This window comes from Phyllobates terribilis, unplaced genomic scaffold (genome assembly GCF_046119375.1).
Source record: "Phyllobates terribilis strain yellow unplaced genomic scaffold, ASM4611937v1 Scaffold_5__5_contigs__length_657084704, whole genome shotgun sequence".
Taxonomy (NCBI): Eukaryota; Metazoa; Chordata; class Amphibia; order Anura; family Dendrobatidae; genus Phyllobates; species Phyllobates terribilis.
Window position 1 is genome coordinate 147,377,977 of NW_027362765.1, and position 13,294 is coordinate 147,391,270.

The window sequence follows — 13,294 nt, forward strand, 5'->3', positions numbered from 1 at the left end:
GCATGCGTTTTTTCTGCCAGGGAGATGCAGAAATGCTGCAGAAATTTTCTGCTTCATTTCTGCATCGTGGGCACATAGCCTAAGAAACTAAAAACTTTGATGGGAGTGTTTCTGTAACATACATACAGTGGCGACCAAAAGTTTTGCATTTTTTTTAAAGTGTGATTACTTCTGTCTGGTTGTTGTAATGCCATTTTCCTGGTGATTTTAGTAAACGGAAGCAAATGGTTGTCAGCTATAAGGACAAAAAATGTGCTTGACATTGTTTTATCCCTTTATGTGTTAGTTTTCAACATTTGCTGGGCCAAATGTTTTGCATATTTTGTCATGGATAGTCAAATTTTGCCTACATTTTTTTTCTTTTTATGTGTTTGTTTTTAGGTTAAAACATGGCAAAGACAAAGCCAAATTTGTCACCAGATGTCAGGAAGCTTATTATTCTGCGAGTGAAGTCAGGCAAAAGCCAAAAAGAGGAAGCTATGGAATTCAACTGGTCTCAGGCTGTGTGCCCACTATGCGTTTTTTAAGCGTTTCCGCAGCAGCAATTCCGCTGCATAAACGCTTAAAAAATGCTTGGTAGAAGGCCTGCCATGTTCCCCATTGATAATCCGCATGTGCTGTGCACATGCTGCGGAAATTTCCGCAGCACTACCAATTATTTTGCGGAAGCGCGGTGTTTTCGCCGCCATTGACTTGCATTGGACCGCATGACATCTGCATCACTGCATCTGTACATGCGGATTCCATGCGTTTCAATGTGCGGATGGTACCCAGGTTTGGAGAAGAGGAGACTCTCCTCCGGACCCGGGTACCATAGTACCTGTAAAAAAAAAGAATAAAATAAAAAATATACATTATACTTACCTTCTGATGGCCCCCGGTGTCTTTATCCGATGTTTCCTGGCTTGCCGGCAGCTCGCGATGGTCTGAAGAGGACCTGCCATGACGTCATTTAGTCATGTGATGGGTTACGCGACCACTGACGTCGGCAGGTCCTTTAGTCTACCGCGAGCTGCCGGCAAGCCAGGACGCATCGGATAAAGACACCGGGGGCCACCAGAAGATAAGTATATATTTATTTTTTCTTTTTTACCATTCTTTCGGTCACACTATATAAATCCATGCCAGTTGCACAATGGGACACAGAAATAATGTAATAGATGAGACAGGTAATGTAAAGCAGAGCTATTACTGTGGGAGAAAGATAAAGAGTTCTGGCCGACACATTCATTCCTGCTCTGAAGGTGTCAAAGGTCACCATCAGTTTATATTCCCAAACTTTTCTGTCTCTCTGAAATTTGAAGTTACCTTTTAATACCAATAATTTCATGTCTGTGATGTTGTGATCAGGGAAACAAAAATGTTTGGCCACAGGTAGATCTATTTTTTTCTTCTTTTATTGTGTGGCGATAAGAATTCATCCTTGTCCTAAGTTTTTGACCTTTGACACCTTCAGAGCAGGAATGAATGTGTCGCATGGATTTATGTAATTCTACATCAACTAAGCAATGTGCTCCTCAGAACTTTGGGGTCATAAAACTTTCACAGTCCTTATCTATGAAGTAATCCAATATTTATGGCCAGAACTGTTTAGCTTTTTCCCACAGTAATAGCTCTGCTTTACGTTACCTGTCTCATCTATTACATTATTTCTGGGTCCCATTGTGTATAAATATGTGACTCTTCAGATTTTGTGTTATACTATGCCTGATGAAGAGACCTGAGTAGTCTCAAAAACTTGCAACTTGTTACCATCTTTTCAGTTAGCCATTAAAAGGTATCAACCACAGAGGACTCTCAAATCTTAATATTTTTCCAAAGAACACAGTCACTGGAAAGAGACGGATTGGTCTAAGGTATTGTGGTCGGATGAATCTAAGTTCAATCTGTTTGGTAGTGATGGCAAGCACTATATATACTGCCCAATTTGAAAAAGCAATGATCTAAGGTACCAAACATGGTGGTGGCAATGTCATGGTTTGGGGCTGCTTTTCTGCATATGCCATTGGCCCTCTGCATAGAAAAGATGGAAATATTAATTCTACCATGTACAAGGATATACTGGAGAATGTAATGCTGCCACATGGTAAAACAAAAGTAGGCAGGGGATGGAAATTCCAGCAAGACAATTAGAATTAGAATTAGAATTCTAAAGTATATCCTTGCACATGGTAGCACTCATATTTCCATCAATTCTATGCAGAGGGCCAATGGCAGATGCAGACATGCAGCCCCAAACCATGACATTGCTATCACCATGTTTCATTTACATCATTAGGGTTTTCAATTGAGCGGTATATATAGTGCTTGCCATCACTACCAAACAGATTAAACTTGGATTCATCCAACCACAACAATGTAAACCAATCTGTCTCTTTCCATTGGCTGGGCTGTTTGGCAAACTCAAGTCGGACCTTTGCATAGATGAAAGGCTTCTTGGCTGGAACTCGTGCATTCAACCCTACTGCTCTTAGCCGTCGCACCACAGTTTGGCGACTCACTTTGACCTCATATTCTTCATTCATTTCATACAAAATATGTACAGCACTTTTATGGACATCAGATACTGACTTTTTCTTAATGATGTGATCAACTCTAGAGGAAGTTTTCTGTGGTTGTCCACTTCTAGGTTTGTCAGCTGTTCCATAACCTTCTTTTCTTTCTTTAATATACGTGACACTTGACTCTGTGAACAGTTGAATTCCATAGTTACCTCTTTTTGGCTTTTGCCTGACTTCACTCTCAGAATAATAAGCTCCCTGACATCTGGTGATAAATTTGGCTGCGTCTTTACCATGTTGTAACCTAAAAACACACACGTGAAAAAAAAATTTTTTTAGGCAAAATTCAACTATCCATGACAAAATATGCAAAACATTTGGCCCAGCAAATGTTGAAAACTAACACATAAAGGAATAAAACAATGTCAAACACAATATTCGTCCTTATAGCTGACAACCATTTGCTTTCGGTTTACTAAAATCAGAAAAATGGCATCACAACAACCAGACAGAAGTAATCACACTTTTAAGAAAAATGCTAAACTTTTGGTTGCTACTGTATGATCGCACTGCTGGTGAAGGAATGATGAAACCTGGCATGCTGTATCTTGAACTGAGCAGAGTCATCGTGTCTGCATTATAATTTTGACCATGGACGTGTGCAAACAACTAATTATAAATGAACTGCACCAGTATAAACCACTTGTTTTTCCATTTTTCTATTGTTTGGAACAAAACAATATAAATCCTATAATCTTGCATCATGGAGACCAGGTTAACACTTGATTACCAGATTTCCAAATTATTTGTTATGTTTGTAAAAAACAATCAATTAAGAGCTTTTTTGTGGGGGAGGGGTCAAAATGTTGAATTTAAAGTCTGTATGAGATTAGAAAACAGACCTGCTAGTCTATAGACTATAGCATCTATAGTTTGTCCCAACTATTGCAGCTTAAAAGGAAGATCAATCCTCCCAAGCTGTCTAGATGGGCACACAGGTCATAGGAAACTCTATAAAATGATACCTTGATATCTGCGATTCAATGTCTTATTCCAGAGAAATCCATGTTTTTCTTATATGTAAATTAACTTGTCCAGGCTATGGGGAGGACGTCTGGAAGATAACTCTGCCTCCAGAGCTTATTTTACATGAAGGTGCAGTTACCAGTGTGAGACAAGTAACTAACAGAACAGGAGAAATAAACACACTTTTTGTTTCTCTCTGAGCTCTGCTGTATTGCAGCAATATTACAACCCTGTCTGCCTGTGAGCTGGAAGCTGAAGCTGAGAGGAACCTACAGATGTGTCAGGTATAATCACACACAGCTCTGCAGTAAGATCATGAGAGCAGAGAGCGGCCATTACATATTACACTGGTAACTCCCCCTTCATGTAAAATAATCTCTGGAGGCAGAGTTATCTTCGAAACAGCATCCTCCCAATAGCCTGTAAGAGGTCATTTATATAAAGTGATAAAAGATGATTTATCAACAACAAGGCGTCTGATATGAGGCATAGCGGTAGGACTTTTTTCAGCAGTCTATAACTTGTGTGCCCATAGTAATAGTTTTGATAGGTCAAATGTGGTGACAGATTCCCTTTAACTTCATCCTTATCAATCTCATTCAAGAAAATACGGTCTGACCTGCAATACCAGACACAACTCATGCACAAGAGTGGCGCTCTTCCTAACATAGTGGAAAAAGTACAACACTTTTTTCTTGTCTTACACATGAGTATTTCTTCTTTAAAGGGGGATGTAAATCCACTTACATTACTTTACAAATTGTTCAGAATAATGTAAAATAATAAAAGAAATAAGACACTCAGCTTACCAATCCGATTCTACCCCATTTGGAAGCTTCCGATGTTCTCTGCCGGTTTGTTCTGCACTTTCTGCTCCATTTGAATAGACCTGTGACACAGCAGTCACTTGTCCATTAATGTATAGCAGTGACAACAGAGACTGGGAATGAACCCGGGAAATGTCAGAACTGGAGCAACTGGGAATCTTGTGAGATGAGTGAAATACTTCTTTAAGTATTTTATACAATTTATGTTTAGATTTAAGTGGCAAACAACCTTGTCTAAAGTGAGGAGTCTGTCAGCACAAAAAGACAGTTCAAACCAAGCACAGGTGCACCCTTGGTGTGGCCGAACATTTCAGTGCACTTTCTCATTTACTTGTTTTCCATCTATTATCACCCTCCTCTGTAAGTCAAAAAAGAGGGGGTCAGAGGTTGATGAAAAAACAGTATGTGGGAAGATGCACTGAACTCAAGTGTGCACCAAGCACCTGGGCTTGATTTGAACAGTCATTTTGTGCTGACAGACTCCTTTTAACCTTTCACATCTGACATGAGCAATGGACTAAAACAATGTTTCAAATGGAGAGACTACTAATGACATAAAATTGATTAAAAACAAGGCCAGGTTCAGGTGGCCTTATGAAAAATTTGACTAGTCACAGGCGCAATTAAAACTTTTAATTTTTCTTATTCCTATTATAGATTGTTAAAGATTTGACTTTAGAAATACCTGATCTAACATTACTTTTACATGGGATATACTTCTTGCTACATAGTGATGTCTTCTTTCTTATTTTTCCTAGAACCAGCCCCGTTTCTTATATACAGCTCTGGCACTGAAGGATGCCTGGAGGTTCAGAACTCTCTCGTTCGTATCACCCGGCCGTGTAACACCAGCTCACCTGCACAGCAATGGGTTTGGGTTTCAAAAAGGCGGCTCTTCAATCTTGGCAACTTCCAGTGCCTAATATCTGTTACCAACTACTCCATCTCCTCCATGAACACCCTCTCTACCCACCAATGTGATGAGAACCTTTTCTATATTGGGAGATGTGAATACTTTATGGAGGTATTCAATGCTGTTCTTCTACCACAGACCTCTAATACCACCAGCCTACTACTGCCGCCAGTTAAAATAAAAAACCAATGGCTGATATTTGGAACTAACCAAAGCATCTGTCCTGGCACATTTCGAGGTAAGGTCTTGCAGAATTTATTTTTAATCAGCCCAAAAGTATAGCCATCACCTTTTTGGAAATAATTGATAGGTGCCATTATACTTCTTAAAGTTATTGTTTAGTTTTGCATATTAAAAAAATATATATTAGAGTTATAGGAGGATCCCTGTGTTTCAGATCTTCACCTATTAGCCAGAGAGGAGACCATCTCTTTTTCTGGAAGATATGGCTTATCCATACATTGGACAATATGGACACCATGTATTACGACATTTTACCTGTGATAATGCTGGAGGTAAATTTAAAGGGAACTTGTCATCACATTACATTTACATATGGGAGTAGTGGTATGGCTGTATAGGTGCTTGTCCTCTAATGATACTGAGACCTTTTTTGTAGAGATCCAATGTGTCAGTCATGATAAATCTGGAGTAGATGTTATATGCAAATCAGACTTGAAGTGCATTGTAGGTGTGTCTCAATGCACTTGGAAGAAGCACTCCAAGTGCGTAGAAACACCACCAGTACACATATACTCTGATTTGCATATGACTTTAAACTACATTTCTCATGACTGGCATGTCACACCTCTACAAAAAAATTATTTTTCTTGGAAGCACAAGCGCATATACAGGCCTACTACTAGGTAAAAATGTGCTGACAAGTTCCCTTTAACACTTGCTTCCCTTTAGCGCCTCACTGCTCTGCTTCATTATCAGATCTCTCACTATTTGAGTATAGGGAGAGACTTGTAAAACAAGCCAGGAAGGTAGAAGGAATAAGGGTGCCCAATGCCGCAGTGCGGTAAAGTGCTGTAATGGGGTAGCCAGCCTGTCAATATTTTATGCCACCTGAACTTAGGGCAGCATTAAACTAATGATCCGTTCAGTTTAAGGTATTGGAAATGTATAATATAACTCTGTTCAAGAAGAGCCACAGTGCAGGTTCAACTGCAAAAATAGATATTTGTGCTTCTAAGACTCTGCACGTTTTGCCAGTTCAAAGATTAGAGTGTACAGAATGAGGAGGAAAGTTTCCACCTTGAACTTTTCCGTTTTACTGAGAGCTACCTTTTTTTCTGCTGGTCCATCATTATCATATCTGCTAAGACGCACACTTAGTTTTCATTCCCGTTTTTTTCTCATCGTCTGTATCTGGACACATACTCCTGGCTTTGAATTGATATTCACCAAATTTTTCTCTAGTTTCCTGAAGATAGATTTTCATAGACTCAAGAAGATTCATGGCAACAGCGATGTTCACATCCTTAGATTGCAGGGCCTTGTTTGTTTTGTCCATTTTTGTCTAGCATGTCATTCCAAAGAATTGTGAGAAAGATTGTTTCCAGGTTTTCAATTTTTTTGCTCAATCCTTCTACCTCTCGTCCTCTATACATTTCATGCTCATTGTCAAGTGATAAAGAATCCAGTGCATGTTTTATTTTCTCAAAACCCCCATACAGAGCATAAACAGCATCAAAATATGCTGACCATCATATGTCAGACGCTTGACCACCAAATCTTTTCCTAAAGATAATTCAATACATTCCAGCGATGAGTAGAACCAGCAAAAAATGAATACAGATGATGAACAAAGTCAAAGAATTTTACAGTCTGTAGACAACAATCTACTGCTTTTACTCCCAAGTTCAGGCTGTGTCCAGCACAAGTTGATGAATCCGTACCAGTATATCATCCTGGCGTATTTGAGGCATTATTATATGACTTACTATGGCAGTTTGAATTTTTTTTTTTTTTTAAGAAAATTCACGACAGTGTATATTAGATCCATTGATCCATGAGAAAAGATGGGGATGATCATCAAGAAACGTTCCACAGGCTCACAGCCTTTAATGTATCGGACAGTATATGCCAGTTGATCTGTTTATGTCTGGAGTTGAATCTACACTTATTGAATAATACTTTGACTCTTTTACTTCTTTAAGTATAGTACAAAGAACCTGTTGTTCCATTAAATCAATTAATTCCTCATAAATATTTTCAGATAAACATGAAGGATTCCCTTTTCCAGGATTTCCATACTTTTTAAGATGTTCTTCCAAGAAAGGGTCACATTCGCTCAGCAGCTCTAGTATACCTAAATACTGGCCATTTTTTGCTGACCCATTAATCTGATTATCTCCACGAAATGGAAAATCTCTGGAGGCAAGAAAATGAATTACAGAAACAACACGTCAACACTTTATGGTTAATATTCCTGCTCTGAGCAATGTTTCTCAAGTAATAAAGAATCTACATTTCTAGTTTCTTTATGCCTTATCAAATATACGGTCATGCACTTTCGAGGTTCTTGTCCATTTTCACGCTCTACAATAACATTTCGGGGCTTTCAGCCATTGAACCCTAATGTAGCAAAAGACAGATTCTTTCTTGGACAATAGGCGACATACAAAGCAGTACAAACTACCTTGGGATGGTGACAAGAGTAGACATAAAAAAACTGGAGCAAGTTCAGAGAAGAGCTACCAGGATGGTGAGCGGACTGCAAACTATGACCTACGAGGAACGGTTAAAGGATCTGGGAATGTTTAGCTGGCAAAAAAGAAGATTCAGAGGAGACTTAATAGCAGTCTACAAATATCTGAAGGGATGTCACAGTGTAGAGGGATCATCCTTATTCTCATATGCACATGGAAACACAAGAAGCAATGGGATGAAACTGAAAGGGAGAAGATGCAGATTAGATATTAGGAAAAACTTTTTGACAGTGAGGGTGATCAATGAGTGGAACAGGCGGCCACGAGAGGTGGTGAGTTCTCCTTCAATGGAAGTCTTCAAACAGAGGCTGGACAGACATCTGTCTGAGATGGTTTAGTGACTCCTGCATTTAGCAGGGGGTTGGACACGATGATCCTGGAGGTCCCTTCCAACTCTAACATTCTATGATTCTATGATTCACTCGCCATTCTGCATTTCATTTTTGAACACTTTGATTGTTAAATACATTGCCTTCATATTCTCAGCTGGTTTATATACTCTGCGCTAGTTTTAAAGGTTGCTATCATGATTCTGACATAAGGGCCCACTACGAATCCAGTAATCTATTTTGTTAGTATCATTAATGTTCCATAGTCCCGGTACAGTGTCCATTTTAGGACATGATCAGATATCAAAATCAAACATCAGAATGATGTCAGTTTGAGTCTAAATACCCTGTCTGAGAACTGATCCTGACAAGTGATCCTGACAAGTGATCCTGACAAGTGATCCTGACAAATGATCCTGACAAGTGACTTTTACAACTGTAATAATAATAAAAAAAAACATTCACTGTTTGCTGATGGGACTTGAACCCAAAACTCTATGTCTAGAAGCCATTGCACTAACTACTGAGCTATAAATTCAGTTGAGGTAAGCTAAGTGTTCTATTTGGTTATATAATTTTCAGTGCAAACCTTGTCTGAAACTGATTGGGACTTTCAGAAATACCTCCCCCAAGTCAAATTCAAATGATGTTTGATTTTGATGTGTGAGTCTGATGTGTGACTTTATTCTAACATCAGAATCACAATGACTTTTAGTCACCCTCACCCTTTTCATGGTTGATCTCATAAAACAAGAAAAGCTACCAATTGGTTTATCTTGAGTGGATAGCTCAGTGGTAAGGCATCAGCCTCTGAAACTACGACGTCTGAGTTCAAATCTCAAAAGGAATGTTTTTGTTTTTTTTTGTAATTATGCCTATTTAGCACACAAACTACAGGGGTATTTTACTTTTAATATCTGACATTCTGATTATCATCCTGATGTGTTAAGAGTTTCAGACACGCTGCCTATTTGCATGGTAAATTACATAGCCAAAGTAAATTAGGAGGCACTAGTTTACTTCATATCTATTTCCAAGTGACTGTACATTTGCATAATTTCTTAAAGGGGTCTAATTATACAATTTCTTTATTGTAAATTTTTCTTTCCATTCACCCAAGAACTAGATGCAAACTCCCAATTTACTTTGGCTATGTAATTTACCATGCAAATAGACAGCATGTCTGAAAATAACACGTCAGGATGACAATCAGAATGTTAGATATAGATATTAAAAGTAAAATACCCCTGTAGTTTGTGTGCTAAATAGGCATAATTACAAAAAAAAAAAATCATTCCCAATGGCATTTAAACCCAGACATTGCAGTTTCAAGTGATAGTGACTGGGAGCTTTTCTTGTCTTATGAGATCAACCATGAAAATACTCAGGGTGACTAAAAGTCATTGTGATTCTGATGTTTGAAGAAAGTCACAAATCAGACTCACACATCAAAATCAATCATTTGAATTTGGCTTGGAGGAGGTATTTCTGAAAGTCCCAATCAGTTCCAGACAGGTTTGCACTGAAAATCATATAACCAAATAGAACACTTAACTTATCTCAACTGAGTTTATAGCTCAGTGGTTAGTTAGGCTTCTAGACGTAGAGTTTTGGGTTCAAGTCCCATCAGCGAATAGTGAATATTTTTTTATTATTATTACAGTTGTAAAAGTCACTTGTCAAAGTCACTTGTCAGGCTGGGTGTCCACGTAGCGTTTTTCAAGCGTTTATGCTGCGGAATTTCCGCAGCGTAAACGCTTGTTAAACGCTAGGTAATCCGCACCCCATGGTCCCCAAGGGGATTCTGCATGTTCTATGCACATGCTGCGGATTTTTCCGCAGCGTTTATGCTGCGTACAAAAATCCGCAGCATGTCATTTAATTTTGCGGTAGCGCAGCGGAACTCCCGCCATTGACTTGCATTGAAACGCATAGAAATCGCGACTGTACATTTCTACAAGCGGCTTCTATGCGTTTCTATGTGCGGATGGTACCCAGTTCTGGAGGAGAGGAGACTCTCATCCAGACCTGGGTACCATTGTATCTGTAAAAAAAGAATAAAATAACAAATAAAGTTTATATTCACCTTTCCGAAGGCTTTTCTCTGAATGCCGGCATCGCTTGAGGACCTGCGGTGACGTCACAGTCATGTGACCGCAGGCCCTTCACCGCTCTATCTCGCGATATGCCGGCAGCCGGGAACCGGACGGGAACGAGCGCTGCTGCACACACCGGGGCCTCGGGGGTGAGTATAGCTTTATTTGTTTTAATTTTTACGGTTCACTCTGTATAAATCCATGCTGTTTGCATGGATTTATACAGTGTGACCTAGTTGTCAAGCACTTTCCAAGTGATGCTATCGCCTGGAAAGCGCTTGTCAATCTGCATGCGGAAACGCATGTGAATCCGCATGTGGATCCGCATGTATTCTGCAGGAAAAACGCATGCACAATCTGCATGCGTTTTTTCTGCCAGGGAGATGCAGAAATGCTGCAGAAATTTTCTGCTTCATTTCTGTATCGTGGGCACATAGCCTCAGAATCACTTGTTAAAGTCACTTGTCAAAATCACTTGTCAGATTCACTTCTCAAAATCACTTGTCAGAATCAGTTGTCAGAATCACTTGTCAGAACCACTTGTCAGACTGGGTATTTAGCCTCAAACTTACATCATTCTGATGTTTGATTTTGCTATCTGATCATGTCCTAAAATGGACACTGTACCCCAGATCTGTCTTCTTGATTGCAAACTCCTTTACTGTTACAGATTTGGGTATTTCATCTTGTAAAATGTCACCAGCAGCAACAGGCAATGATGGTATATCTGCTGTACCTGGATGATTGGTAGCAGGTTTGGATGTAGATGTGGATGCTATATCTGAAGGAACAGTACTAGTGGCTGACATTGCAGGAGTGGATGCTGATGTGGATGCTATATATGAAGGAACAGTACAAATGGCTGACATTTCAGGAGTGGATGCTGATGTGGATGCTGATGTGGATGCTATATCTGAAGGAACAGTACTAGTGGCTGACATTGCAGGAGTGGATGCTGATGTGAATTCTATATATGAAGGAACAGTACTAGTGGCTGACATTTCAGGAGTGGATGCTGATGTGGATGCTGATGTGGATGCTATATCTGAAGGAACAGTACTAGTGGCTGACATTGCAGGAGTGGATGCTGATGTGGATGCTATATATGAAGGAACAGTACTAGTGGCTGACATTGCAGAGTGGATGCTGATGTGGATGCTATATATGAAGGAACAGTACAAGTGGCTGACATTGCAGGAGTGGATGCTATATATGAAGGAACAGTACAAGTGGCTGACATTTCAGGAGTGGATGCTGATGTGGATGCTGATGTGGATGCTATATATGAAGGAACAGTACAAGTGGCTGACATTGCAGGAGTGGATGCTGATGTGGATGCTATATATGAAGGAACAGTACAAGTGGCTGACATTGCAGGAGTGGATGCTGATGTGGATGCTATATATGAAGGAACAGTACAAGTGGCTGACATTGCAGGAGTGGATGCTGATGTGGATGCTATATATGAAGGAACAGAACTAGTGGCTGACATTTCAGGAGTGGATGCTGATGTGGATGCTGATGTGGATGCTATATATGAAGGAACAGTACTAGTGGCTGACATTGCAGGAGTGGATGCTAATGTGGATGCTATACAGTTATATGAAAAAGTTTGGGCACCCCTATTAATCTTAAGCTTAATGTTTTTTAAAAATTGGTGTTTTTGCAACAGCTATTTCAGTTTGATATATGTAATAACTGTTGGACACAGTAATGTTTCTGCCTTGAAATGAGGTTTATTGTACTAACAGAAAATGTGCAATCTGCATTCAAACAAAATTTGACAGGTGCATAAGTATGTGCACCCTTAGCATTTTCTTGTTTTAAATACTCCTACCTACTTTTTACTGACTTACTAAAGCACTTTTTTTGGTTTTGTAACCTCATTGAGCTTTGAACTTCATAGCCAGGTGTATGCAATCATGAGAAAAGCTACTTAAAGTGGCCACTTGCAAGTTGTTCTCCTGTTTGAATCTCCTCTGAAGAGTGGCATCATGGGCTCCTCAAAACAACTGTCAAATGATCTGAAAACAAAGATTATTCAACATAGTTGTTCAGGGGAAGGATACAAAAAGCTGTCTCAGAGATTTAACCTGTCAGTTTCCACTGTGAGGAACATAGTAAGGAAATGGAAGAACACAGGGACAGTTCTTGTTAAGGCCAGAAGTGGCAGGCCAAGACAAACATCAGAAAGGCAGAGAAGAAGAGTGGTGAGATCAGTCAAGGACAATCCTCAGACCACCTCCAGATTGCTGCAGCATCAACTTGCTGCAGATGGTGTCACTGTGCATCGGTCAACTATACAACGCACTTTGCACAAGGAGAAGCTGTATGGGAGAGTGATGCGAAAGAAGCCGTTTCTGCAAGCACGCCACAAACAGAGTCGGCTGAGGTATGCAAAAGCACATTTGGAGAAGCCAATTTCTTTTTGGAAGAAGGTCCTGTGGACTGATGAAACCAAGATTGAGTTGTTTGGTCATACAAAAAGGCGTTATGCATGGCGGCAAAAAAAACACAGCATTCCAAGAAAACACTTGCTACCCACAGTGAAATTTGGTGGAGGTTCCATCATGCTTTGGGGCTGTGTGGCCAATGCCGGCACCGGGAATCTTGTTAAAGTTGAGGGACGCATGGATTCCACTCAGTATCAGCAGATTCTTGACAATAATGTTCAAGAATCAGTGACAAAGTTGAAGTTACGCAGGGGATGGATCTTTCAGCAAGACAATGATCCAAAACACCGCTCCAAATCTACTCAGGCATTCATGCAGAGGAACAATTACAATGTTCTAGAATGGCCATCCCAGTCCCCAGACCTGAATATCATTGAACATCTGTGGGATCATTTGAAGAGGGCTGTCCATGCTCGGCGACCATCAAACTTA

The 13,294-nt window shown here is 39.8% G+C and overlaps 1 protein-coding gene across 1 annotated transcript in view; it reads left to right on the forward strand.

The window, feature by feature from the left end:
• MRC2 (mannose receptor C-type 2) overlaps window positions 1-13,294 on the forward strand; it is a 135,398-nt gene that overhangs the window by 36,332 nt on the left and 85,772 nt on the right. Inside the window, exon 2 of the mRNA XM_073683147.1 lies at window positions 5,113-5,505. Coding sequence (XP_073539248.1) covers window positions 5,113-5,505 — 393 coding nt within the window. The remainder of the gene's footprint in view (window positions 1-5,112; window positions 5,506-13,294) is intronic.